The sequence below is a fragment of the Cryptomeria japonica genome, chromosome 1, assembly GCF_030272615.1.
Source record: "Cryptomeria japonica chromosome 1, Sugi_1.0, whole genome shotgun sequence".
Classification (NCBI taxonomy): domain Eukaryota; kingdom Viridiplantae; phylum Streptophyta; class Pinopsida; order Cupressales; family Cupressaceae; genus Cryptomeria; species Cryptomeria japonica.
Genome location: NC_081405.1, coordinates 409,556,487 through 409,581,043, shown reverse-complemented (window position 1 = coordinate 409,581,043; position 24,557 = coordinate 409,556,487). Strand labels below are relative to the sequence as shown.

Here is a 24,557-nt window from a genome sequence, read left to right as displayed (position 1 = left end):
TTAATATTTAATATTAAACAATAGATTATAAATGTTAAATATATAAAATTAAATTTAGTAATTTATTTAAAATAAAAGTGAAATTATTATAATTATGAAAGTAATAACAACATTTAAATTTTTACAAACTTCTAAATTACACAATAAGTAATTAAAATATACCTATTTAAAATTTTAAAATAAATTAAATAATAAAACTATTTTGCTGTTAAAATATTCTTATTTAAAATAATAATAATTAATAAATTATTAACTAGCAAAATAGTTTTATTATTTAAAATTAAAAATGGAAAATTGTATTTTTTATTTTTTATTAGTTTATTTGTTTTAACTTTTCATTTAACAAACTATTAAGTGAATTAACAGAAACAAAGTTCAAACTATAATAAAAATTTAAAATTTAACAAACTATAATAAAAAATTTAAAATTAAACAAACTTTTCCTACCTGCAAGCTCGAAGGAATGGGGGATGGCGGAAGCGGGAAGGAATGGGGGATGGCGTGACACCTCTATGCCTTCGCGCCTGTCGTGGCACCTCCTTCGCGCCTCCTGTCGTGCCTCTCGTCGCCTCCTCTGCTGTGGCAGCTCCTTCACGCCTCCCGTCGCCTCCTCCTTCGTTTTCACTGTGCGAAGGAATGTTTTCTTTTTTTTTAACTTTAGGGTTTAAAATAGCATGAAAAAAACCTTCAAGATTTGTGCACGATGCAGATTCATCAAAGAAACCCTATGGAATCGCCATGTCTACACCGAATGCGTTGGGATTCGTGACTAAAAAAGCGGATACGTTTCAGGTGCAAAAATACAGTACCCTATCTGAATCCATAGGGATTCCAGGTCGAATCCGAATCCAATACGTATCGTATCCGGATTTGGGGGAAAACTGTGAACAACTAGTAACTTAGCTCATAATCTATGCCTTACTTTTGAAAGAAGCCATGAGCCACAAACTTAGCTTTGTATTTCTCAATACTTCCATCAGCAGCATGTTTAATTTTAAACAACCATTTGGAGGATACAACTGACTTACCTTTGGGTCTAGGCACAATATCCCAAACATCATTATTGATGATAGATTGATATTCTTCATCCATAGCATTCTTCCATGCTTGTTGGTTCATGGCCTCTTCAACACTGGAAGGTTCAGACCCAATGATGTTGCACATCAATGCAACATAGTTGAAGAACTTCTGAGGTCTCCTACTTTCTCTGAATGTGCCACTTGGAGCTGCGAACTTTTCTGCCTCCTGTACAGTGTTTCTTGCCCAAAAGGTCTCTTCTTGCTCACGTTAATATCTCTAGGCCCATCAGTAGGATCCATAGGATCAACTGAATCATGCTCTTCAGGTTCTGTAGACTCCCTCTGAATCTCAGTATCATGATCAATATCCAAGTTTTGAGGGTTATCACGAACTTCATAGTCAATCTCCATACTTGAACTTTTGGACTTTTTGAATGCAATATCTTCTTCAAAGGTAACATCTCTACTAACCTCAATATACTTCTAACCTGGAATGTAGATTCTGAATGCTTTGGAGGTGTCGTTGTAACCCACAAGAATTCCTCTCTATCCCGAAGGTCCCAACTCAGTTCTCTTCTCTTTGGGTACATGAGAATATACTGGACTCCCCAAGATCCTCAAGTGGCTAATGTCAAGTTTGATCCCTAAAAATGCTTCTTCTGGAGTCATATCCTTCAATACACAGTGAGGGCATCTATTCTGAATGTATACTGTTGTTCTAGATGCTTCAACCCAAAGAAAAAACTATGCAGGTCCTGATCATGAATCATAGCTTTCGCAACCTCAACTATAGATCTGTTCTTTCTTTCTGCAACCCCATTTTGTTGAGGGTTGTAGGGAACACAAAACTCTCTCTTGATTCCTGCCTCAATACAAAAATCTTGAAAACTACCCAAGGTGTATTCTCCTCCATTGTCAGACCTTAAAACTTTAATTCTTTTCCCAAATAGATTTTCAGCTAAGGCCTTAAATTCTTTGAATCTACCTAGGACTTCATCAGATTCTTTTGACTTTAGAAAGTAAATCCACGTTTTCCTAGAGTAGTCATCTATGAAGATTACATAATACAAGAATCCACTTGGAGAAGCAACAGACATAGGTCCACATAAATAAGAATGCACAAGAGCTAATTTCTCTATAGACCTACTTTCACTTTGACAAAATGGACTCTTAGTGTTTTTACCCATAGCACAACCTTTAAATGTATCATCATGAATATGACTAAGTTTAGGCATACCTTTAACCATCTTCTCTACGGTAGGAAGGGCTCGGAAATGAAGATGTCCAAGTCTTCTATGCCATAGCTCGCTTGAATCAGGTGCTTCATGAATGAGAGCTTGAACTGGACGAACTGAAAGCTTTTATAGGCTCTCATACCGATTCCCAATGACACGAGTTGATTTGATACTGGACTTCTTAGGCCATGCAAGAACTCTTCCCTCAGAAAATGTAATCTGATAACCTTTATCTTCCAATGTTGATATGGAGATAAGGTTCCTCTTGATTCCTGCCACAAACAATATATCACTGAGGTGAAGAGAAATTTCAGAATCTAAGATAAGGGATGTAGTACCAAAACCTCCTATAGAATAGCGCGCATCATTTCCATTGATTACGTGTAGGTTGGACTCCTTCTCCACCAAGTCTGAAAGATGCTCCTCGTAGTGGTGATGTGTCTAGATGCTCCACTATCAATCAGCCATGTATGACTGTCAATAGGAACATTGCTTGACAAGGCAGAGGTGAAGAGGAAGTCTTCAGCATCATTCTAATATGAAACTTCATTTATGTTTGCTCCTTGACTCTTTGGTTGGGATAAGCAGTCTAGCATAGTGACCGAACTTGTCACACCTAAAACACTTGATGTGTGAAAGATCCTTCTTCTTCTTCTTTGAATTAGGGGTTGGATCAGACCTTTGGTCTCTATTTCTCTTGAAATTGTTCTTCCAATAGCCTCCTTTCTTCTTGATGGACTGGGCAGCAAGAACATGATTGTCTTCACAATGAGAGCTTTTGATAATTCCTCTTGCAGCCAATCTTGATTTCTCTTGAATGCAATCAGCACGGAGGCGGTCAAACTTGGGAAATTTGGATCTCCCACTTATGCTTGAATAAATGGCTCCCAAGAGTGAGGAAGACCATTTAATGCAAACATGACAAGATCCTTGTCCACAACTTCATCTCCAATGGCACTGAGCTGATCTCTTAATTCTGAAATCTTCATGAAGTAAGTGATGACTGATTCTCCCTTTCCCATCTTGACTTGATGAAGTTGCTGCCTCAATGCAAGTGCTCTACTTGTGTTGTTGATCTCATACATGCCTTCCAAAGCCTTGAACATATCCCTGGCTGAAGACATCTTAGAGATGATAGGAACAAGATGATCTTTCATGGAGTCAATCAGAATCTTCTTGGTTTTGACAGCATTCTTCTTGAACTGAAGTAATTCATCTTTGTCTTCAGGCACAGGCTGATCCTCTCCTTGCACAAACTCCAAAAGATCATTTTTTTCGAGGGTGACAAGGATTCTGAATTTCCAAGAAGTGAAATTTGAGGCTCTTTCAAGTTTGTCCTCAACTTTCAGACCGTACACCATCTTGAATGCTGGAAAATGGTGTGAAGAGGATGTTGCTATCACAAAGTCTGATCACAACTAAGTCAACCTTAGCTCTGATACCATGTTAATTTTAGATCAGACTATAACACAATGACAAAGAATCAAATCAAAGCACATAAAAAACACCAAAAATACCCTGGGAAAACCTCCCTCTTGGAGGTGAAAAACCCAGCTATAATCTCATATCTTATTATGCAATAATCCGTAAGTATCTTTACAATCTGTTTCAACACTTGAAGCAATCAGAACAGCCGTAGTAAGGAGTATTCAAGCTAGGACATATACAACAATGGAATGACTTATCTGCAATACATAGATCAAGTCGCTGCCTCAAGAAGGTTCACTGCCCTTTGTACGTAGTTCATTGTCCTTCATATATAGTTCGCTGTACTTTGAACAAGGTTCGCTGACCTTAGAAGATAATTCGCTATGCTTCAGATGATATTCGCTGATCACAGGGGTAATTCGCTAATGAATGCTGAAGGAGAATGTATTTGCTGTGTATAGGATGAATTAGCTGGTAGCGTGTGTATACAATGATTGATACTTTGAATATACAGGTGACTTAAGCTCTCCAATTTACCTAAGTCGGCTTTCAAAGAGAGCACTTATAATTACAATTCAATGCTTAAAGATTGGCGCCAAAATAGAATCACTCCCATACGTTACAAGTGACCTCAATATAGGTCAGCCCCAACACGTTACAAGTTACATAGAGATTATTGCATATAAGGCGTGACTAAGGCCAAGGGTCAATTAGTCACATACTTGTGCTAGGTCAGCCCTAGATGGGATCCGACCTAGCTATAACATCAATAGATATAAGGTTACATTTAGTTTATATGTTGTTACATGATTGTATGCCAACTGTTTGTCAAAATTCCAGTCTGCTATTGGTGTACATTTTCTATATTTTGGTCCATGTATTTGCATGCTAAGTCCAAACTGCATAACACACAAGATTATATGACTGTCCAGAAATCCACATAACACGCAGGTTATACACTCTGAAACTAGAACAGCAGGAAATCAGTGAATTGATTGACAATATTCCCTCCGCTTTCAGTCATATATGAGCAGGGGATATTACAATATTGCTTTGCTTTCCCATGTGGCTTTATAAAAGCTGTATTTTCTTGTGTACAAACTACCAAAACAACCTACAGGAATAACTTTCCAAAATCAAACCATTCTAATTTATTATTAACTTCTTTTTTTTTATCTAAACTATATACCAAGTGTTGGAAATATTGTCATTGAAGTCAAAGGTAAGAAGACAATGTTATTATTAATATAAACAGTTCATGGACAAGATTATCATTAATGTCAAAGATGAGAAGATTAATTGTTATTGATGTCGTGTTGCCATTGATGTCCCCATCTCCAATATAGGCATGCCCTGGGCAGCTTGAAGGGGATTTTCATTTTTGTCAATATCTTTTTTTAATTTAACAGGATATCCTTTAGTCCAAGGAAGCAACCAGTACCCTGCTCCTCAAGTTCTTTGCAATAGTGTTATTTTCCCATATTACAACCTATTCTTTGTCCATATTGCAACCTGTTCTTTCCCACATTTTTCCCTGTCAATGTTCCATCAGCTTCTCTTTTGCTTTCATTTCATCTTATCTAGATACTAGCAACTTGTTCTTTGCATTCTAATAATCTATCAGTCACTGTCCTCTGTTTATTATTTTGTCATTCTAGGTCTTCCTCATTGCTGTCTCTTGTATTGTTCTTGGAATCTCTCCATGATCAGCTGCACATCATCAACTTGCAAGGACAGTGCTAATGTAAGGACAGTGCTAATGTCGAGGACAACATCAACACAACATGAAGCATCTTCAGTTTTCTTCCCGATTTCGCTCTTGATCTCAAGCTTGCTTCTGAAGAGTAACGATTTGGTGTTATTTCTTTGATTGTATTAGTTTGTTTGTTGATTATTACTAATTATTTTGTTTTCATAATCTAAACCTATCGAACAACAATTCAAGTTTGAAACAACCTGAACAGCTCCAACCACTCAAACAAAACAGCTGCAAATTCAGACATTTGCATTTAAAACGATTTGAACAAACCTATCAAAAAACGAATCAGATCATTGCTACACTCAGAATAGGGGCATGCTCCTAAAAATTAATAAACTTGGAAAATCCTTCAACTTGGATATCTGTTTAGAGGAGGATTGAGAGGGATCCCACCATGATTTCAACATCATCTTTCCATTTATCATCAACATGGTAAAAGTTCTCCTAAATCACTATCGGCTGCAGACATTCAGAGCAAATCAGCAAGCCACTAGTATGGATCACATAATCAAGATAAAAACCAAACAAACCACACGAGCAACTTAAATTTTTGAATGAAATCAACTGTCTCACAAGCTTACAACTTTCAAAACATTCATAAGACCTTTATCGCCACACTTCAACATTAACAACATTGCTAACCAACTAAAATTGCTTTGTTAAAATCGCATTCTGTTATTTCATTAGAACAAGTTAACATGATTGCAGCAATGCATTCTTCTTGCACAACTTGTCTATAAACATTATTGACTGCATCTCAGACTTTCTAACTGTAGCCAATTCGTTATCTTCCAACATTCGTACTTTTACGAGTTTATGACGATGCAACTTTCCACATTTACACTTCTGCAATATCCAGTCACATTGTCAACATTATGATTCTTATTAGCAGAACATCTTACAGCAATGCTTGCTTTTTTGCAACATTCTGAAAAAACATGTCAGTTTGTCAAAACCTGTGAAACCACTTCCCCATCACCACCATACTTCGTCATCTCAACTCACCCATACTTCGTCAACTCAACTCACTCATCGCCAAGAAAACTCCTAGATCAAAACAGGACATCTTTTGAGACTTTTATTTTAGGATCCCTCTTTTGGTCTCTATGTTGAGTTTCCAAACAAACCTCTATGGCTAGTTCTGGTCCGTTCCCAAGAAGCTGTGAATTCTCATTTGCACATGTACAGACCCCAAGGATGAAATGAACAAGGAGGTCTATGACATGATATAAAATGAGAATGTAAATGCTAATACTAGCCTTAACAACAATAATGCTAATATTGATAACATACAAGGAGCCCTACAAAGGGGGATTCAGAAAAGTGAAGGAAATATTTAAAATAGTGGCATGTAAGACTAGCATATGCATCCAATATCACACTCCTTAAGACAGCAATTAAAGCAAACTTGTTCATGAATGTTTATGTGATTAATTTGGAGTCCACTTCAATTTCTAGTTTGTTCCAATCTGCCTTCTATGATTAGTTTGGAGTCCACTTAAATTTCTAGTATGTACCATTCATGGAATACATCAATTGAGATTCCCTTTAACAATGCTCTGCCTTCTATGATTAGTTTGGAGTCCACTTAAATTTCTAGTATGTACCATTCATGGAATACATCAATTGAGATTCCCTTTAACAATGCTCTGCCTTCTATGATTAACATGGTGTTTGCTTCATTTGCTAGTTCCTATTCACTAAATTTTAATATACACATTTTCAACTATTCATTTTAGTTTCCATAACAAAGATTAGAAATGACTAAGCATTATGTCTATTACCTTGCATGTACAACAACAGAGCTTTAGTATTTTAAAATGTTACAAAAACAATATGCAATATCTAGCAAATCCGATAAAAGAATTTAACAATGAAAACATCATAAGTCCCCCAACAAATTGTCACCACTATCCTCTTGTCACTTTTTTATTACCATATTTCATATGATGACAAGGAAGAGATAATCTTAAATTTTGATGCAGAGTCCATATATCATATTTGAATAGCTGCAATTGAAAGAAGAGATGGATTGCACAATTAAATCAAAATCATCACCTGTAAGATTGTTGCCCGCACAGCTTTTGAACAGGCAGTATTTGATCGCATGTAACGCACAATATCCTGAGCAATAAATAAATCATAAGAATTGCTGCCTTAACAATTTAACAATTAAAAGTGCCATATGTTCAACTTAAAAGCATCTCAGCTCACTTGACAACCGGTACTATGACCAAGTAGAACCACACCCTCTGATTCTTCTTTGTTTATTAAGTGGCTGATAAGCTGATCAAGTTCCAAAGCATCCTTTCAAAAAGAAAAAGAAAAATACTAAAATTAGTTAGCAATCAAACTAAAAGAATGAAAAGTAAAATGAATTAGTAATAACTAATTATTTTTTATCATGGCAAAATAATTTTAAATATAAACTAAGTTTTAGACTCTTGGGCAAAGCTACTCTATGTGTTAGAAATGAAATTTTTCAAGATTACCCATCCAATATCAGCTCATTGTTTACCATGAAAACCTATGACTGTAAATGATTATACTTTGTTATAATGATCCACTTTAGTAAATGTAATTTGTTAGGACACTTTGTGAAAAGACAAATGGTGAACAATATGTGTGAACAAATAAAGAAGTTGGTTGTTATTGAATCCAGACAATCTTCTTTGTACACACATTCACAGATTGTAACAAGAGACTTCCATCCTTAGCATGCAATAAAATCCAAGAAGCCATTCTACTGGAAATAATATATGTTACCTTGAGTTTCTGGGACGGGGGGACATATTTCCAAGTCCCCAATTTTTTCAAGCCATTTTTGGGGACAACCAGGGGATGGCAGAGGGGACGGCTATATAAAAATGGGGAAAATTTTAAATATTCATATGAAAACATGGATAAAGCATCATATATACATTATAGAGCCTTACCATATAACATTTGTGTTAAATTGAGAGTTCGCATGAGAGTGAAAGACAAACAAATTAGCAAAACTTCAACCCTAATTCAAATTGCTTTCAGAATTCAAAATGCTGAAGGAAGTATGTTGAATTTCAGAATTTGCATGAGATTGGTGGGGAAACTTGCATTGTTGTTGCTGTTATATAAAAGAGGTCAGATTGCATAATTTCCGAAATAGGTCGTTCTTTCTCTGCACTCATATGTCTTTGAATATCACTATAATATCAATTGCATTAAACAAGCAAAACCTGGAACACACTGAACAATAGTATTAAAACTTACATATGAACAGAAATAAGGTGTTTAAGTGTGAAATTTTGGAACACACTGAACAATAGTATTAAAACTTACATATGAACAGAAATAAGGTGTTTAAGTGTGAAATTTTAGTGTATTGGGAAAGGGGACGTTTAAAACTTTTCTTTGTATCAAAAGGGAACAGCCCAGGGATGTCCTCAAGGCATCCCCCTGTCCTCAGGACGTCCTCCAAATGGGGATGCCTGAAAAAAACCCGAGAACACGTCCCCAAGTAACCTTGGAAATAATGAATCAATATTGCTACGAACCTCTAGGTGAGAACTACTATATGGCTATCAACAAACCTATTATAGTAATCATTACTAGGCACCACTCAATGTTTATCACCGGCATCTTCCTACAATTTAAGATCACTAATTTATTGTTCCAATCCTATCTCATATCACAATTGGCTTTAGCACTATCCCTGCCAAAAAGATATTAAGCAGGTCTACAATCTTTAACAAAGTCGGGTCATTTTCCCACCTTAGAATCAAACAAGAAAACAAACTAATGACGATAACTTAAAGGTTGGGTCAACCATCTACTCTCTATCATTCCAGAATAAATTACCAGCACAATAGAGTTACACACCATTCTATGTCATATATTTAGGGCTTATTCTATATTCACCATAAATATCTTATACAATAATTTGCTTGATATGTTTTGATGCTCTCCAAACCATGGACCATAAACTTACTAAAAACTTGCTTAACCCATAACTATATATAAGTTGTAACATCGTAAATTGTACGCCCTTGATTAGGGTTGTCCAATTTCACGTTTAGATTAGCACCCGCCTTAGTGTGTTGCATTGCATTTTGCATTTTCAAGGTTCCTTTAAGCATTTAATTATTAATTTAATTAAATCTAAGGTCCTTTCTCACCCATTCACATATTAAAAAATTGGACCCTTAACCCTAAGGGTGCCCCTTTTAATTTTATTTTAATTAATCCTGATAAAGTCCTCATTTCGATCTTCAAAGCACATTTTCGCACATCTGAACACCTTGGATTGACACACCGAGCTAGATTTGACTTTGTAATCACGATATCTTGCATCCCTAAAAATTTGGAAAAAAGTCACTTGGACAGGAGCTACCACCACATCGGTCCCGACATTTTCTCCCCAAATTTCGGGAGCTTAATTTGTTGGTATTATAATATTCAAACCCCGCTTTGTGTGAAATTTCATCAATTCTAGGTCAGCCTATGATCAAAATTAAAGTTAGGGTTTCATATATATAACCTTTTCTTTCCTTATTTGAAGGATCCATTCTCTAGCAATTGAAGGAGACCTCTTATGAAGTGAAAGTGCAGGTTTTATGTGGAGTCTACAATTAGCAAATTCATCATTCATCAAATCTTCATCAACCATGGAAGCTTAGGGGATATTGAAGAATAATAAGGCGATCACGGACTATTGATTGGCTTGTACCTCTCCCTTAGGGTTTGGTATGGTTTCATGTTATTTTCATATCTCTATGTGAGTTTTCAGATTTACATATCATTCATTTTCAGATTTACATTATTGTTTTAAATCCATATTGTATTTGTGATTTGAAGCATTTACATTATGTTAATTTAGTGTTTTTACTCCAAACATGGGGTAGAACTCTAGTTTTGAATTTTGGCTCATAGGAATCTTACAAACACATGAGATTCTCGGCCACACACACTTTTCAATACTTTATTGGCTATTTGTGGAGGTGGAAATCACCAAAACAAGGGGTTTGACTAAGGCAAAACATTATATAGCTGCCTACACCATTTTTCAGATTACAAGTGTAGGTACAAGTTTTTGTCGGAGCTGCAAGTTTCCGGGAAGTCTCAGTCAACAAGTGCAGATCCAGATCCAAAATCAAGACCCAACCTTTGGGATCAGAACACCCAGCGCCTTGGTCCTCCTTTGTTGTTTGCAAATTTTGGCAGTTCAAATTCTGAGGACTTCCAAGTTGCAACTTTCCAATTTCTGTCTCAATTCAGCAACAGGGACTTGAGCGTCTAGCGCCCTAGTCCAGCTCAATCAGGCTCAAATTTCAGTGACGGGTGCACATCAGAATTCGCTTTTCAGCCCTATATTTTGTATCTCAGTCTCAGTTCTATATTTGTTTGTTATTTGTTGTTATCTTAGTTGTTCTCATACTTCCACTAGCTTAATTTTTTTGCATCCTACATCTGACTCATTTCATATCAGCAAAGGAATAGAAACACTAAAAGTATTCCTTGACTCTTTCACAAGGGGAAGTCGAAGTGAATCACTTCCTTAGGCTCTTTCGTATTCTAATGTGTGAATGAGTGGGATTAGGTCCTAGTTCACCCGATTCCATTTTTATCCAACACACTAGCAAGTTGGAAAGTGTGTTGAGTAACTTGCCCACATACTTCCAAGTAAGTATCAAGAAGTTCCAAGTCAAAACTTGAAACAAGTTCTCAACAGTACTTGCTGAATTCAAGTCTACAACTCAACCACACATATGTGACATGATCAACATGAAAAACACACTAAAAATGTGGTTTCTCTCTTTTTAGGTCCTCCACACTCTCACTTCTCACTCACACAACAATCAATCTGAATTCTTCTTTTGGCAAATTAAACCATTTGTGGGAAGCTAGATTTAGTTAAAGATTTTCTTTGGGCATGTTTTATTTATTAGTTTTGTTTCCATGTTTTTTCAAATTCGATTTACAATTCTAAATTTTTTTAAACATTTAGATTTGTTGTATTTTGCATTAGCATTCATGTATGTAATGTCCCCTCTCTAAGCCTAGCCAATTTGGTGTTCGTTAGCCTATCCTTTGGGTTCACGTAGGCTAATGTGGATGGTTAGGGAATTCCACTATTCTTAGAGCCGTCTCAATATTGTTCAATCGGCATTTCTATTTTTGACATTGAGCTCTATTGTCAATCAGATTTGTAATGATGCTTTCTAAAGCTTTTTCGGCCACCCGATTTGTGCTCCACATTTCTTGGAGCCCATGGCTATTCACAATAAGTTACCATTTTGACTTTTTTCTTGAATCCTTGTCATCAATTACACCTTGGCACCTTCGATTTCAATATCTGATGCTCCATTGGCATTTTCGTAAATCAAAGGGCATCATTTTAAATAATTTAATATTTAGTTCATAAAGTGTCTTTAATAATATTTTCATTTTGAACTTTGAAAAGTCACTTAATAATAATTAATTAGTTAAATATTAATTGCCTTAAATATTTAAGGCAAAATAATAATTAAATTAATCATTCATTTATTTATTTATGACTAGCAAAAATGGGACATTACATGAGAACACTCAAACTGACACACATGTTGGTGTTAGAAATAAGCCACACCCGGACCGACGATGGACTGGTCTAAGAGGGGCCAGTAGCTCAGTGGTAGAGCACTCCAGCAGCGTATGGCAGGTCCTAGGTTAGAGTCCTAGCTGGTCCATGTCTCAACATGGTATCAAAGCCAGGTTCAGGCTAGGAGCCCCAAGCACACGAGAGGTGTGGCTTAAGGGGGGGTGTTAGTGTTGGAAATAAGCCACACCCGGACCGACGATGGACTGGTCCAAGAGGGGCCAGTAGCTTAGTGGTAGAGCACTCCAGCAGCGTATGGAAGGTCCTAGGTTCGAGTCCTAGATGGTCCATGTCTCAATAACACATACATATGCCAAGGTTCCTATCATCTATTCAAAGTGACTAAGGAAACACAAAACAGATTGAGCAACATGTTACAATCCATAGCAACTCTAAGTTTAGTTTCAACAACTCACTAAGACACAATGGAGACCAATGCTTCTCAAGAAAGGATGAATGATCTGAGCACAACCACACGAGACTCTTATCACATTGTGTGTGCCATGATAGTTAGAACTTCTACACTATCCTCTACAAGACTTGAGATCAATGTGCAACTCCTCGTGTTATTAGATGCCACTGCACACAACATTATGCATTGCTCATTGCATGTTCCAACACATGGTATGCATAACTTCATCTAGGACACTTGACAAATTCAGCAGATCTACAAAGGGATAACTCTGGCATGAAATAGGACACCAATGGTTGAGGAGTACAACTAACAAGATGTTGGAACATTCATAATTTAAATTGAGCCACTATTACTTCTTTCTTGTTTGTAACTATAATATATTCTTTTTATTCTCATGCTCTTCACATTGAGGGACGATGATGTAAATTGCACAATCATCAATGGACCAAACTAAAGCATCTTCCCCACTCTAGTCACAAGGATTCTCATTCCTTTCCATACACTTGTGTTATCTTTTTTTAACCTATTCACTCTAATTTGGATAGAAGTAGCATATCTGTTTTGTTGAAGTTTATTGCTTGCATTTGATTGTGTTAGCAACTAATTCATTGCGTCATAAACAAAACCTTTAAAACCCATCTTTCTCAAAGAGAATTTTGCCCACCAGACCACCTAGGATATTTATTCCAGATTTCATGATCTCAAATAGTAAAAAGAAAGCTCAAAATAATCCAAGTGATTTAGATGAAGTTATGTACTTAACCTACTGATCACAAAGACTGCACCAAGATACTGTATATTGCACATTACCAACTTTTCTATCATGAAGCTCAAATTGCTGCAATATAGATCTTTTTAAAAATTCCCATGAAAGATTATTTCCATTGTCATGAAAACACAGAAATTGTTCGTACAAAGAAACTAATTGTCCTATAAATTCTGACCCTAAAGTAAAGTAGAGGATATCAAAGGAAATGTACCTGTTTTAGGCTTGATGTGCCATAACCTGAGTAAGAAGATGATAATAAAGGTTGCACTAACGACCATTTCTCATTCTCTAGTTCTGCTGACAAGGGTTCTAGATACCTGGAATATAAGAAAAAATTCCGTCCACCATCAAATATAATCAACACTTACAATACTTTAATAGGCCCTACCCAAATATTTTCGTTGAAAAGAAAAATTCTTAAAGACTTATGACCATTGGCAAGAAAAGTTGAGGAATTTAGTATTTTGTATATATTGATGGAGAATCTTTTGACGTTAAACCTGAAAAATTACAAAATGCATTATTTGAAACATATATTATTCTAATAATTATTATAAGATTTTGAAAACAATCTCAATTTACTAAAGAATTAAATAAAATTTACCAGTATTTTATGTTACTAGATTCACCAAGAACCCAGGACAAACCCGGGCCCATTTAGTCCAAGTTCTAATCCTGACCTAGATCAGGATTAGGCCCTAACTTTGACTGAGGTCTAGCCCTAACCTAGCCATTCTGGCTCATGCGCAAATGAACCTCAAGAAAATCCACAAGGCTGCAAAAATATTGTGCATTTTTTTGAAAAATCAAAAAAAATGATTAAATGGTAACTGAAGAGAGCAGGGTGAATGTTCACATACAAATCTTATCAGAGATTGGGTTTTGGATCCAATTAGAGCACAAGTTGTTAGATCAAAGGGAGTATGAAGGGTTTGTTAGTGTGTATTGAACACAAATCAATCTTCCCTATTGAAAGCTAAGAATTTTTCTACCCAAATTTTCAATAGTTTTGGGCAAGTAGTTTAAATCAGAAACAACCTAGAGAAAGCTTTGGGGTTCTCACGGCTGCTTCTCTTCAAAAAGGCATTCCAATCTGGCAATGGCGGCCAATGCAATCCCAATTGGGTATGAACATTTTTGAGAAAAGAAAGTTTCATTCCCTTTAGCCCTCCCAAGCTACTCATGGTGACAAAAAAGTCTCATGCGGCAGATTTGTCTAGATTGGAAGTTGATTCTTTTGCTTTGTCCTCATAGACACAATACTTATTAGATCTTATCCTAACAATTGGCTTGTAGTGTTAGAAATAGATTCCTCTCATTCTAAATGTTTTTTCGTTATTCAGTATTCCTCTTTGACAAATTGGATCAAGGTTTTATTTGCTTCTTCTTAGAGAATTTAGGTGAGGAAATTGTTTTTCAACACTAGGAGCCAACAATTGACAGTTCTGCTGGCAATCTCCCATTTGGATTAGAATTTATGACCTCCTTTTGGATTTTTTAGGTTTCAAATGCTTAGCAAATATTGACTAGAGTATTGGAAATGTTGCCATTGATGTCAAAGGCAAATTTCTGTCTACATGATTTGTTATTGATGTCAAAGGAGGATCAATGTGGAGAATAAACATTCAGGAGGATTAAACCAAAAAGAAAATATTTATTGAGTTTTCAATTTAAATATTTGAATTTAATGGCCGGGCTGACCCCATTTATTGTGGCGCCCAAGTATAGGGACAAGTCATCCCATTTTGAAAAATAAAATAGGACACCTCCCTCAGAAGGATCGCCCCTTTGTCTTGTCTATGAAGCAAACCAAAGGAGTACTAAAGAAGATCATAATCTAAAGGCTACAAAACCACCAAAGATGAGAGATGTAGAAAAGCCAAAAGCCTATGCAAATGCACTCAAGGGGTCCATCAATAATGAAAGCAACAAGAAGATCGACGATATTATTCCTTAGAAAACCAGCACTTCTCACAAAGACAACGAGGATAAAAATATGTTTAGAAGATCTTTCCCTTCGAGGTAGTCTCAAGTCACATATGACCAAGGTCCAAAATTCCTTCTTCGGTTGTTGTTTTCTTTGTAATCCTTTTGGTCATAATGCAATGGATTGTGGGGATCGTAAAAGAAATAATTATGTATGGAACAAAAAACGGAAGTTCTTATGGGTTCTTATGCAGAAAATACAATTCATTTGCTCCTTTATTGGAGTACAATATTATATGTTGCAAGTGCAACAACCATGGTCATACAACATGCTTTTGTAAAAGTGGTTTCATGTAATCTTCCAAACAAAACAAGAATGTGGATACCCTTACTAAACAAAAGGAAGACCCTACAAAAGTTTGGAAAAGTAAGTAGTGTTGTGAGGTATTCACACATCGCCCCATCGCAAATGGGGACCTGTTGACGTGTATTTTGTACACAATCATACACAGAATAAAATACCCAAAGGCATCTTATCCTCTCTTGAATAAAGTCGCTAACTGCTGAAGATATCGCAAGAAGGATCAGTTAGGATGACTCCAATGTTCTTTTTAGTAGGGTCTCTACGTGTGGATAAGCACCAGTGGTCGTTGTGATTGCTGTGTCATCAAGGGGTCTTACGTCGCCGAAGATTTTGCTAAACTAAACAAGCTTTTTCAAAAAAAATATCAAAAGGATAGGGTTTGCAAAGAGGTCTAATCTAGTCTAACCCTAAGAATGACTCAATGTGGACAAGGCTTGGTGAGATTCTACCAACTTCAATATTGCCATAAACTAACAACTCAATTGAAATTGATGCGATCTTCTAAGGTAACAAATGATTTTCAATACATCAAAGATCAAGGACACTACCACGAAGGTACATATTCAAGATACAACAATGATTGAGGGTTTAAGTGATTCAAATATCTCAAGTTGACCACGCAAGGCGTTCTTACAATCAGCAAGAAGCTAGTGGTTTGGAAAGCGAATCCTACCAAAGATCAAGTCCAACACTTTGTCCTTCGAATTAACACACTACTTTGATTGAGAATGATTCGAGAAAATTGAACAACCATGAAGATAACCAAAAGAATTGCAACAAAACACCATAACTTCAATATTTCATTGATCTCAAAGCCATCATATACAACAATTGTTTGAATTCTTTCTTCAAAGCTCAATCTTGCTACAAAAGTAAATTGCTTCTAAACTCTAATCTCTCTAATGATTTCTAACTCTCTCTGATATCTAATCTTCTAATTTTCTAATTATAAAATGAAATGAAATGAGGGTATAAATAGCATCCTCAATTACAATGAATGGTCCAGATCAAAAAGCAGATCAACGGTCAAGATCATGACACCTAAACCCTAATTAGGGTTTGTTACAAATAGCCTCCTTTTTACTGAACAATATTAAATGCATAGCCAAATATTAAACTTGGCACAAAAACCTAGGAGACATAGACCAATGACAATTAAGGTGCCATGTCATTTATAACAACCTTTCATCTAGAATCTTATTCCCTTTCCAATGCTCCTTTTTAGCATATGCAATGAATCTTGATACGATTCCTTCGATCTCAGCAATTGGAATCTCGGGAAGATTCTTCATTCTTTCTTCCAAGTGGATGACCTGATCAAATGCCTCGAGAAGAGCAGCGTCCCATTCAGGTTCAAGTTCCTTAGTCTTTTCAATCAGGAGCATGGTAGCAAACATCTGGTCCTGTTGCTCATCTGTGATAACATTAGCGTCCTTGCAAAAGATGACCTTGATTCTATCCTCCAATTCCTGCAAATCCACATCTGTCTCAACCTCGATCCTCCTGCCAGGAATGGTACGTAGTACCTCAAATACTCTGTCCTAGATCGGGTTGATCACCTCCTCAACATGGCTACATCTAGTACTAATGTCCTCAAAGAGCACTTCCTTCATCTGGAGTAAGGTTGACCACTGAAGCAAACTGTGAGGCCCCCATCCATGATCTTTTCCTGCGCTAAGACCTTTCTTGATGCTTGTCTGATTACTCGTAAGACAGGAATGATAACATCTTTGGTATGAGCAAAAGCGGCTACCGTTATCATCAAGTTGTGGATGATCTCAAGAACCTGGATAGCCCTATGAATAGTCTTCATCATCCTTGTTGCAAATTCTACGGCAACTGTATGAGATTTGTCCATCCAAGTACTCATACGCTGGACCATACTCCTGAATCTCTCTGCCTCATTAATTGATTGAAGGGGAAGTGCTTGTACTGGTGATCTTGCTGGATCCTGACGTCCCAAAGGCTGATTGAGATGGCTGAAATATGTTCTCCATGCACCGACCTCTCTCTCAAGCTTTCTATTCTTCTCCATTTCTTCTCTAAGCTTATCTTTCAAGGCCTCAAATGAATCGGTGGCATCATCCATCGTCTGTTCTGCTGTGGATGGACCTAGCTCAAATGTCTCTATATCATATTCCTCTGCTAGGATCTCCCCTTCATACTTGTCCACTGCCGGTGTAGCTATCTATAATTTTCTAGATCCAGTCTCATCTCTAATCATCTTGGACATCTTGGTAGCCTTCCTCTTCTCTGTCACTTCCTGGGAATGTCCGACAAGGCTCTCCAAATCAATTACATTGTCTTCGTCCTCGATCACAATCACCTTCGTCAATCTTTCCTTCAACCAATCTGGGATGGCCGATCTTGTCTCTTTAACCTGTATCTCCTTATGCAATGCCTCTTCTTCTCTGGGAGGAGATGTTACTTCGTCATTGTTCTTGTCTTCATATAGCTCATAATCTTGGAGAGATCCACTTGGTGACCCCTGAGGTGCCTGTCCTTCTTCCTGCCTATCATTCTGTACCATTGACTCCATAGACTCTTCCACTTCAAGTGTCCTCTTCTCTGGTCGAGAAGATGTGCCGGATGAACGATCTCGGTTGGCCCCTTGCTTCTTCTTGGAAGATTCTCTCTTTTCAGGTCTCTCTTTCCTCTTTGAACCTCTTGGATGGAGATTGCCTTCACTTGCACTTCGAAGGTTGCCTTCACTTGTATTTCTGGGATTAGGATTGCCTTCGCTTACACTAGCTCCACCTTCGGCTGGTTTCTCTTCCAAAGTGAAAGTCATAGTTAGGCCTTGCTCTCTCAACTTCTGATGCTGCACATCAACCCATCTGCGAGTACAAGACAAGACTGGAGCCATCAAAGCATCTAGATCCACAACCTCGGGCTCATTCCAATCTAACCTTATTGATTTGCTTTCTCGATCATAGGATGACTGGAGATGTCTGCCACTGTCCTGAGCTTGGTTGGCCATTCTGTAAATCTTGCATTTCCTGATGAAATCCAAAGGCAATCTAGAATGCATCTTTCTTTTCACTTCAAGATCATCTAAGAGATTCATCATAAAATCTTCTATCTGAAACTCATGCTTAAACTTCCTACCAACTGTCTCTTCTATATATCCATGTGGATCAAAGCTTTCTCTCAAAGCAAAGAATGAAAAAGAATACAAAGCTAACTCCTTCTCTGCGTCATCCATGGCTAAAGCATTAGGACATACCTCAACTGAATTGCCTAAGATGATAGGTACAGGAACTCCATTTCCATGTCTGTGTCTGAATGCCTTCGCATAAGCTGCCAACTGTCTTGTTACCTCAAGTAACACAATTTTGTCTGTCGGATATCTCGGCAACATGTATGGAGGTGAAGGACATCCATGAACTCTAATATAAGTGAACTTCGGAAATTGGATAAACCAAGCACCGTACCTCTTCACTAGTTCCTGTGCATCCTGAGATAATCTGTTGTGAATCCCGCCTTGCAACGTCCTTGTGATGTTCATCGTGAAGGTATCATTAACTAACTTGTAGTTGCTTCCTGGCGGATGATGCAAGTGGACATAGGAATCACAAACTCTGACCTCGCCGGGTCCTCTTCCAATCACTCCTCTGTGAGGTAGTCCTGCGTACTCAAAGCTCCTGATCAAAGCATATATGACGTATGAACTCATGTGGAAGGATTTGGTAGCTTTTAGTCTCCTCAACTGTACGTCCAAGCAATGACTAATCATCCTAGCCCAATGAATTGTTCCTTTTCCCTGAACTATCACTTGGATAAAGTAGAACATCCACTTCTCAAAGTAGAAAGCTTGAGGAGCTCCTGTGACTCGGTTGAGCATTGTAATCAAATCTCTGTACTCCTCCTGGAAATCAATCCTATGTGGTGTGTTCGGGATCTTGCTCAGGCGAGGACGACTCTTAAGTGACCAGTTCTTGTTGATAATGCTTAGGCAAGCATCTGGATCATCTTCGTACGTGGACCTGGTTCCTTCTATGCTTTTGTAGACCATATCTCTGTGCTCTGGAAGATGGAAAGCCTCACTTATAGCCTCTTCTGAAAGATAAGCTAAAGTGTTTCCCTCATTGGACACGATCGTTCTGGACTGAGGATCATAATGACGAGCACACTCGATCATCAATTCATGGCACTGTATTGCTGGAAGGAAGCCGGCCGCCTTAATGATGCCACTTTCGATTATCCTCCTGGCGACAGGGGATGGCTTACCAATGTAAGGGACCTCTCCAAACTTCTTCGTACTGAAGTTGCCCAAGTTGGTATCTCCAATGTTGCTCCACTTAGACACGATCTTGGTCTCCAGTTCTTCGGTCTTTTGATCTTCCTTCATGAGAGCTGGACGACTGGTGGATGCTCCCGCCTTCGGGGTCGCCATTGTAACACCTACACAACATTTCATAATAAGAAACTAGATTTTGCAATGTATAACTAGATTAGATTAAAGATTAATTTTAGGAAACTTCATGATAAGTCCTTGAGTTATCATTTCCTAAAAAACGATTGAGCTACTTTGAAATTCAAAATTTCAAAATTCAAAATTTAAGGCTATGACGATCAAAATCCAAAACAAAACAAGATTTCGCCATACCTTACTTGAGAGCTTAACTCTAAAATGCAAAACAAGGAAATTCGCCTAGGCAAAATTTAAAATTTGAAGCTTTTCCACGTGATCTTCCTCAAACGAACGTCCTTCTTAGCACTTCGCCACCCTTGGGGTCTTTGATGTGATCTTGGCAAGTTCGCTCAACTCTAACCAAGGTTCGCGCTCCCTTTGATGATACTCGCACCACTTTGATGAAATTCACACCTTGTAATCTTGGTGAAATTCGCTCCACTTTGAACACAATTCGCACTTCTCCAAATCGCATGTGAAGGATGTTAAATGATGATTTGAAAAATGAAATAAACCACCCTTCCTTTATAGGCGCTTACCCCCTCCATTACCTCTAGGCCGACTTTGTAAATAAAAGGTAATTAAAAACAAATTTTAAATAAAAACCAAGGGCCGACTTTGTAAAAAAAAAGAATTTAAATCAAGCACTCAATTTGATTTTATTTAAAATAGTAATTAATTAATTAAATGCCTTCGTTTTTTATTAATTCGATTTTTTAAATAGGCAAAATTAATTAATAAATGTCCATGCGCAAATTTTAAATGCCAACTTTAATTGGATATTCAAATTTTATTGATCTTTAGCATTTAAAATAATTTAAAAATTGTGTTAGCGCCAAAATTTGGGAGTTGGATAAATACGAACCATATCACTCTGGTCCCTGGGAGAGGGACAGGAGCGAATTATCATCTTAGTTTTGATTCTTTTGCCTTTTACGTTCGAAACCATCATCTCTTCGTTGAAACTGGCATGTTTGCTAGGAATCTCGAGCTTGATTGACTTGATTTCGTAGACGAATGCTTTCTAAGGTTGATATCGCCCTGGTCCCTTGGTGAGGGACAGGAGTGAACCTTATGTTCTCCTTGATCTTTGTTTCTTCGATCACCAATCTTCATCATGAGGCAAGCAACAACGCCATCCCTCCATTCCACGCTTGCTTTACTTGACTTTAACGAGGCACATTTGATGTTTGAAGGATTTTCGCCCTGGTCCCTTGGTGAGGGACAGGAGCGAACTTTATGCTCTAGCCTAAATTCGTCGTTTTTACACCTTGGCTTCTTGTTCATCGCCTTCCAAATGACGCTTTCATCCTTATATAATCTTGCTTTGACGTGATCTTTGGAAGAAAATGAGTGATTTTGTAAATATCGCCCCGGTCCTTGCCTGAAGGACAGGAGCGATTTAGCTTCTTGGCTCAATTTGATCACCTTTTGATGTTCGGTTTCCTCGCATATCATCTTCTCAAGACATCTTAGACTTTGTGCAACCTTGTACGTCCTTGACTTAGCGTGATTTTTGAAAGAACTGGCTAGTATAATGAATATCGCCCCGGTCCTTGCCTGAAGGACAGGAGCGATTCTTGGTATCCTGGGGTCATCTTTGTTTCTATCAACTTGCAATCGCCTTCACAATGTAAAACGGTATCCTTTGATCCCTCTTGAACACTTGAAACGTGATTATCATTCAAAACTTAAGCATGTTTAGAAATTTCGCTCTGGTCCCTGACTGAGGGACAGGAGCGAACTTGAGCATATAGTGCAATTCCTTCATCTTTGGCGGTCATTGCAACTTCATTCTTCATCGAGACACCTCAAAACGTCCTTGCCACCTTACACCTTAACTTGGAGTGACTTGAATTTGGGTGGAAGGCAAGATAACTAACATTTCGCCCTGGTCCCTGGCTGAGGGACAGGAGCGAATTTTCATTTTCAAGCTCAATCACACTTTGCTAACTTCCAAAATTATCTTCAATGGACTCGTTGTGCCCCCTTTCATTCATCTTTCGCCTGGAGTTCGTTCTAACTTGGCAAGAAATTGATTTAAGGAAGAAATCGCTCTGGTCCCTGACTGAGGGACAGGAGCGCCTAGGCCAATATGGAGTTCATCAGGCGTCTTGCAATCTTCAATTTGTCTTCAACAGGTTCATTACACTTTCTTTGTTTGCCTCAAACTCAAAACTTACTTAATCTTCACCCAAATTTTGCCCTATGAGGAAATTCGCTCTGGTCCCTGGGAGAGGGACGGGAGCTACCACTGAATTTCGCCCTGGTACCTGACTGAGGGACAGGAGCGATTTAGCTTCTAGGTCAAGTTTTCCTTATGTTTGCGCTTTCAAATTATATTCAACTGATAAAATGCACTTCCTTGGTTCTCCTCAAATCGTCAAATCGTTGAAATCTTGCAAGGACAAGGTAATGTTGGATTTGAAGCTCCGGTCCTTCACTGAGGGACAGGAGCGATTTTTGCTCCTGGAACATTTCCGTGTTTGTGAAATTCTTCAAATTATATTCAACGGAAAGAACATGCCTCCCTTTATCATTTCCAGTCAAAAATTCATCTTGATCCTGCAAGGACAGTAAAATTTTGAGAAACAAGCTCTGGTCCTTCACTGAGGGACAGGAGCGATTTTGCTTCCACAGGCCAAAATATCAAGATTTTACGAGTTTAATCACTTCACAAGGCAAAAACAAGACCTTTCCAATGCCCAGAATCAATCATCAAAATTCTCAAAATTTGGTCAAGATCATTCAATCAAACAAAATTCAAAATCTCATCATTAACACTTAGACAAATTTGGACTTTGCATTCAAAATTCCAACTAAAACTAGACCAACTCACTCAGCCTCTGGCGAATTCACTTTATTCAAAATTGCATCCTACGGGAGGAAGCTCAAAAACTCTCAAGATTGACTGGACTCTGGCCTGAAAACGTCAAAATGGAAACCCTAAGACTTGACCCTAGTCCAGACGACTAACAGACTAACCTAAAACCCTAAAAAGCAGAGAGAAGAACGAGCAAAACGAGCAAAAAGAGGGGGTCCCCATTTTAATGGGGCGATGTGTGAAATGGTCACAAGAGGACCCCCACCTTTTCTTGCTTCCTAGGTTGTGTTTGTGTCCTTAGCTTTTACCTTTTGCATTTGAAGGGGAATATAAGGCCAGGAGGCTAGGAGTCAGGTGAATAGCCTTGTGTGAAATGTGAAGTAAAGTTTAGAGGTCATGTCAGCCAATCAGGAGCTTAGCTGAAGAGTCTAAGAGGTCGCTAGTAGTGACAATCCAAGAGTTCAAGGTTGAAGGTAAACTCCAATTGCTTTAATTACCCTTGGCCGAAGTTGTTTCCAAGAGGTCTCATCTAGTAAGGGAGAAAAGATGTCCAAGACAATGTGCAAATGAGCAATTTTAGATATTGTAATATCCCAGTTATTTTTTTTTTTAATTTTAAGGCCAGCAATAACATCAACAAGAAATTAACCCGTTAAGGTTAGAAAACATAAACTGAAACCATACTGGAAAGTAACCCTTCCACTTTCTGATCACCAAGTGCCCAATGTGGGAAGGTGAGAGCATACGGTGTCGAGGGGATCATTAGCTTAAGAAAACTGAAACACAATGCAATGCTTGGGCGGCAAGCCAGCCCCTTCCGCTTATCCAGCGAGAGAACAAGGAAACTTGGCGGTAAACCAGCCAAGTAAGATACACAAAATAAGAATCACTCAACCACAATATTTCAGCAGGAGGACTACAATTACATAATAACCTCAACTCGACCGCTTATGCAGCGGGAGGACCATTACACGTAGCTATCACTCGACCACTTATGCAATGGCCCGTGGGAGGACTGAAAATTACAAAGTTGCTTGATATTAGGCGGCAAGCCAGCCTCTTCCACTTTTTTAGTGGGATGAGAGTTACAAACATAACTGGTTAGTAGTACTACTACTTAACCTTACATTAATAGAGATAAGATGAGGAGAGTAATGCAGATTATAACACTAAGAAAAATGAATTTCTGCTATATCCAATCTGCAGGCTGGAATTACAAATCAGCAGCCTATGAAAATGCTAAAAAGCTCATAACTCCCTCAATATACATCCAAATCAATTCAAACTAGTCCCAAACCCACAATATTTCACTTGCAACAACAACCAATCAAAGCCACAACCCAAAAAACCCTTTATTAATTTTGCACGCATCCCAATGCAAAACAGAAAACCACACTATACCTGGGAATTTCGATTTAGCATAATAAATTCAAAACTCAAACAAACATGCTACAAACTCACAAAGTTTATCGCCAGTGCTGGGAAGGAAGAAGGAGATGATACCCATAATCGTCAGTCGCTTCAGCAAAGAGGTATGATCGAAAAGGTACTTCAGCCACCCACAGGCAAACCAGCAAGTCTCCAGAATCACTTCAACACCAAAAATGTCTAAGGCCAGCTCTGAGAATGTAGTAGAATACAGCACGCAGCTAGGTACTATATTTCAATTACGAAACCGGGAAGCACTAGGGAGACGCACTTCGAAGCCTCAAGTTCTGTCGCCAAACCGGCAGCATAAAATTACAATTTTTTCAAGATGCCTCAAATGAGAGCCCAAGGCTCTTATTTATA

General features: G+C 37.8%; 1 protein-coding gene across 1 annotated transcript in view; it reads right to left on the bottom strand.

Moving 5' to 3' along the window:
- LOC131065570 (UPF0613 protein PB24D3.06c) overlaps positions 1 to 24,557 on the bottom strand; it is a 145,275-nt gene that overhangs the window by 83,430 nt on the left and 37,288 nt on the right. Inside the window, exons 3-5 of the mRNA XM_058000126.2 lie at positions 13,450 to 13,555; positions 7,656 to 7,748; positions 7,500 to 7,565 (exon numbers count right to left, since the gene is read on the bottom strand). Coding sequence (XP_057856109.2) covers positions 7,500 to 7,565; positions 7,656 to 7,748; positions 13,450 to 13,555 — 265 coding nt within the window. The remainder of the gene's footprint in view (positions 1 to 7,499; positions 7,566 to 7,655; positions 7,749 to 13,449; positions 13,556 to 24,557) is intronic.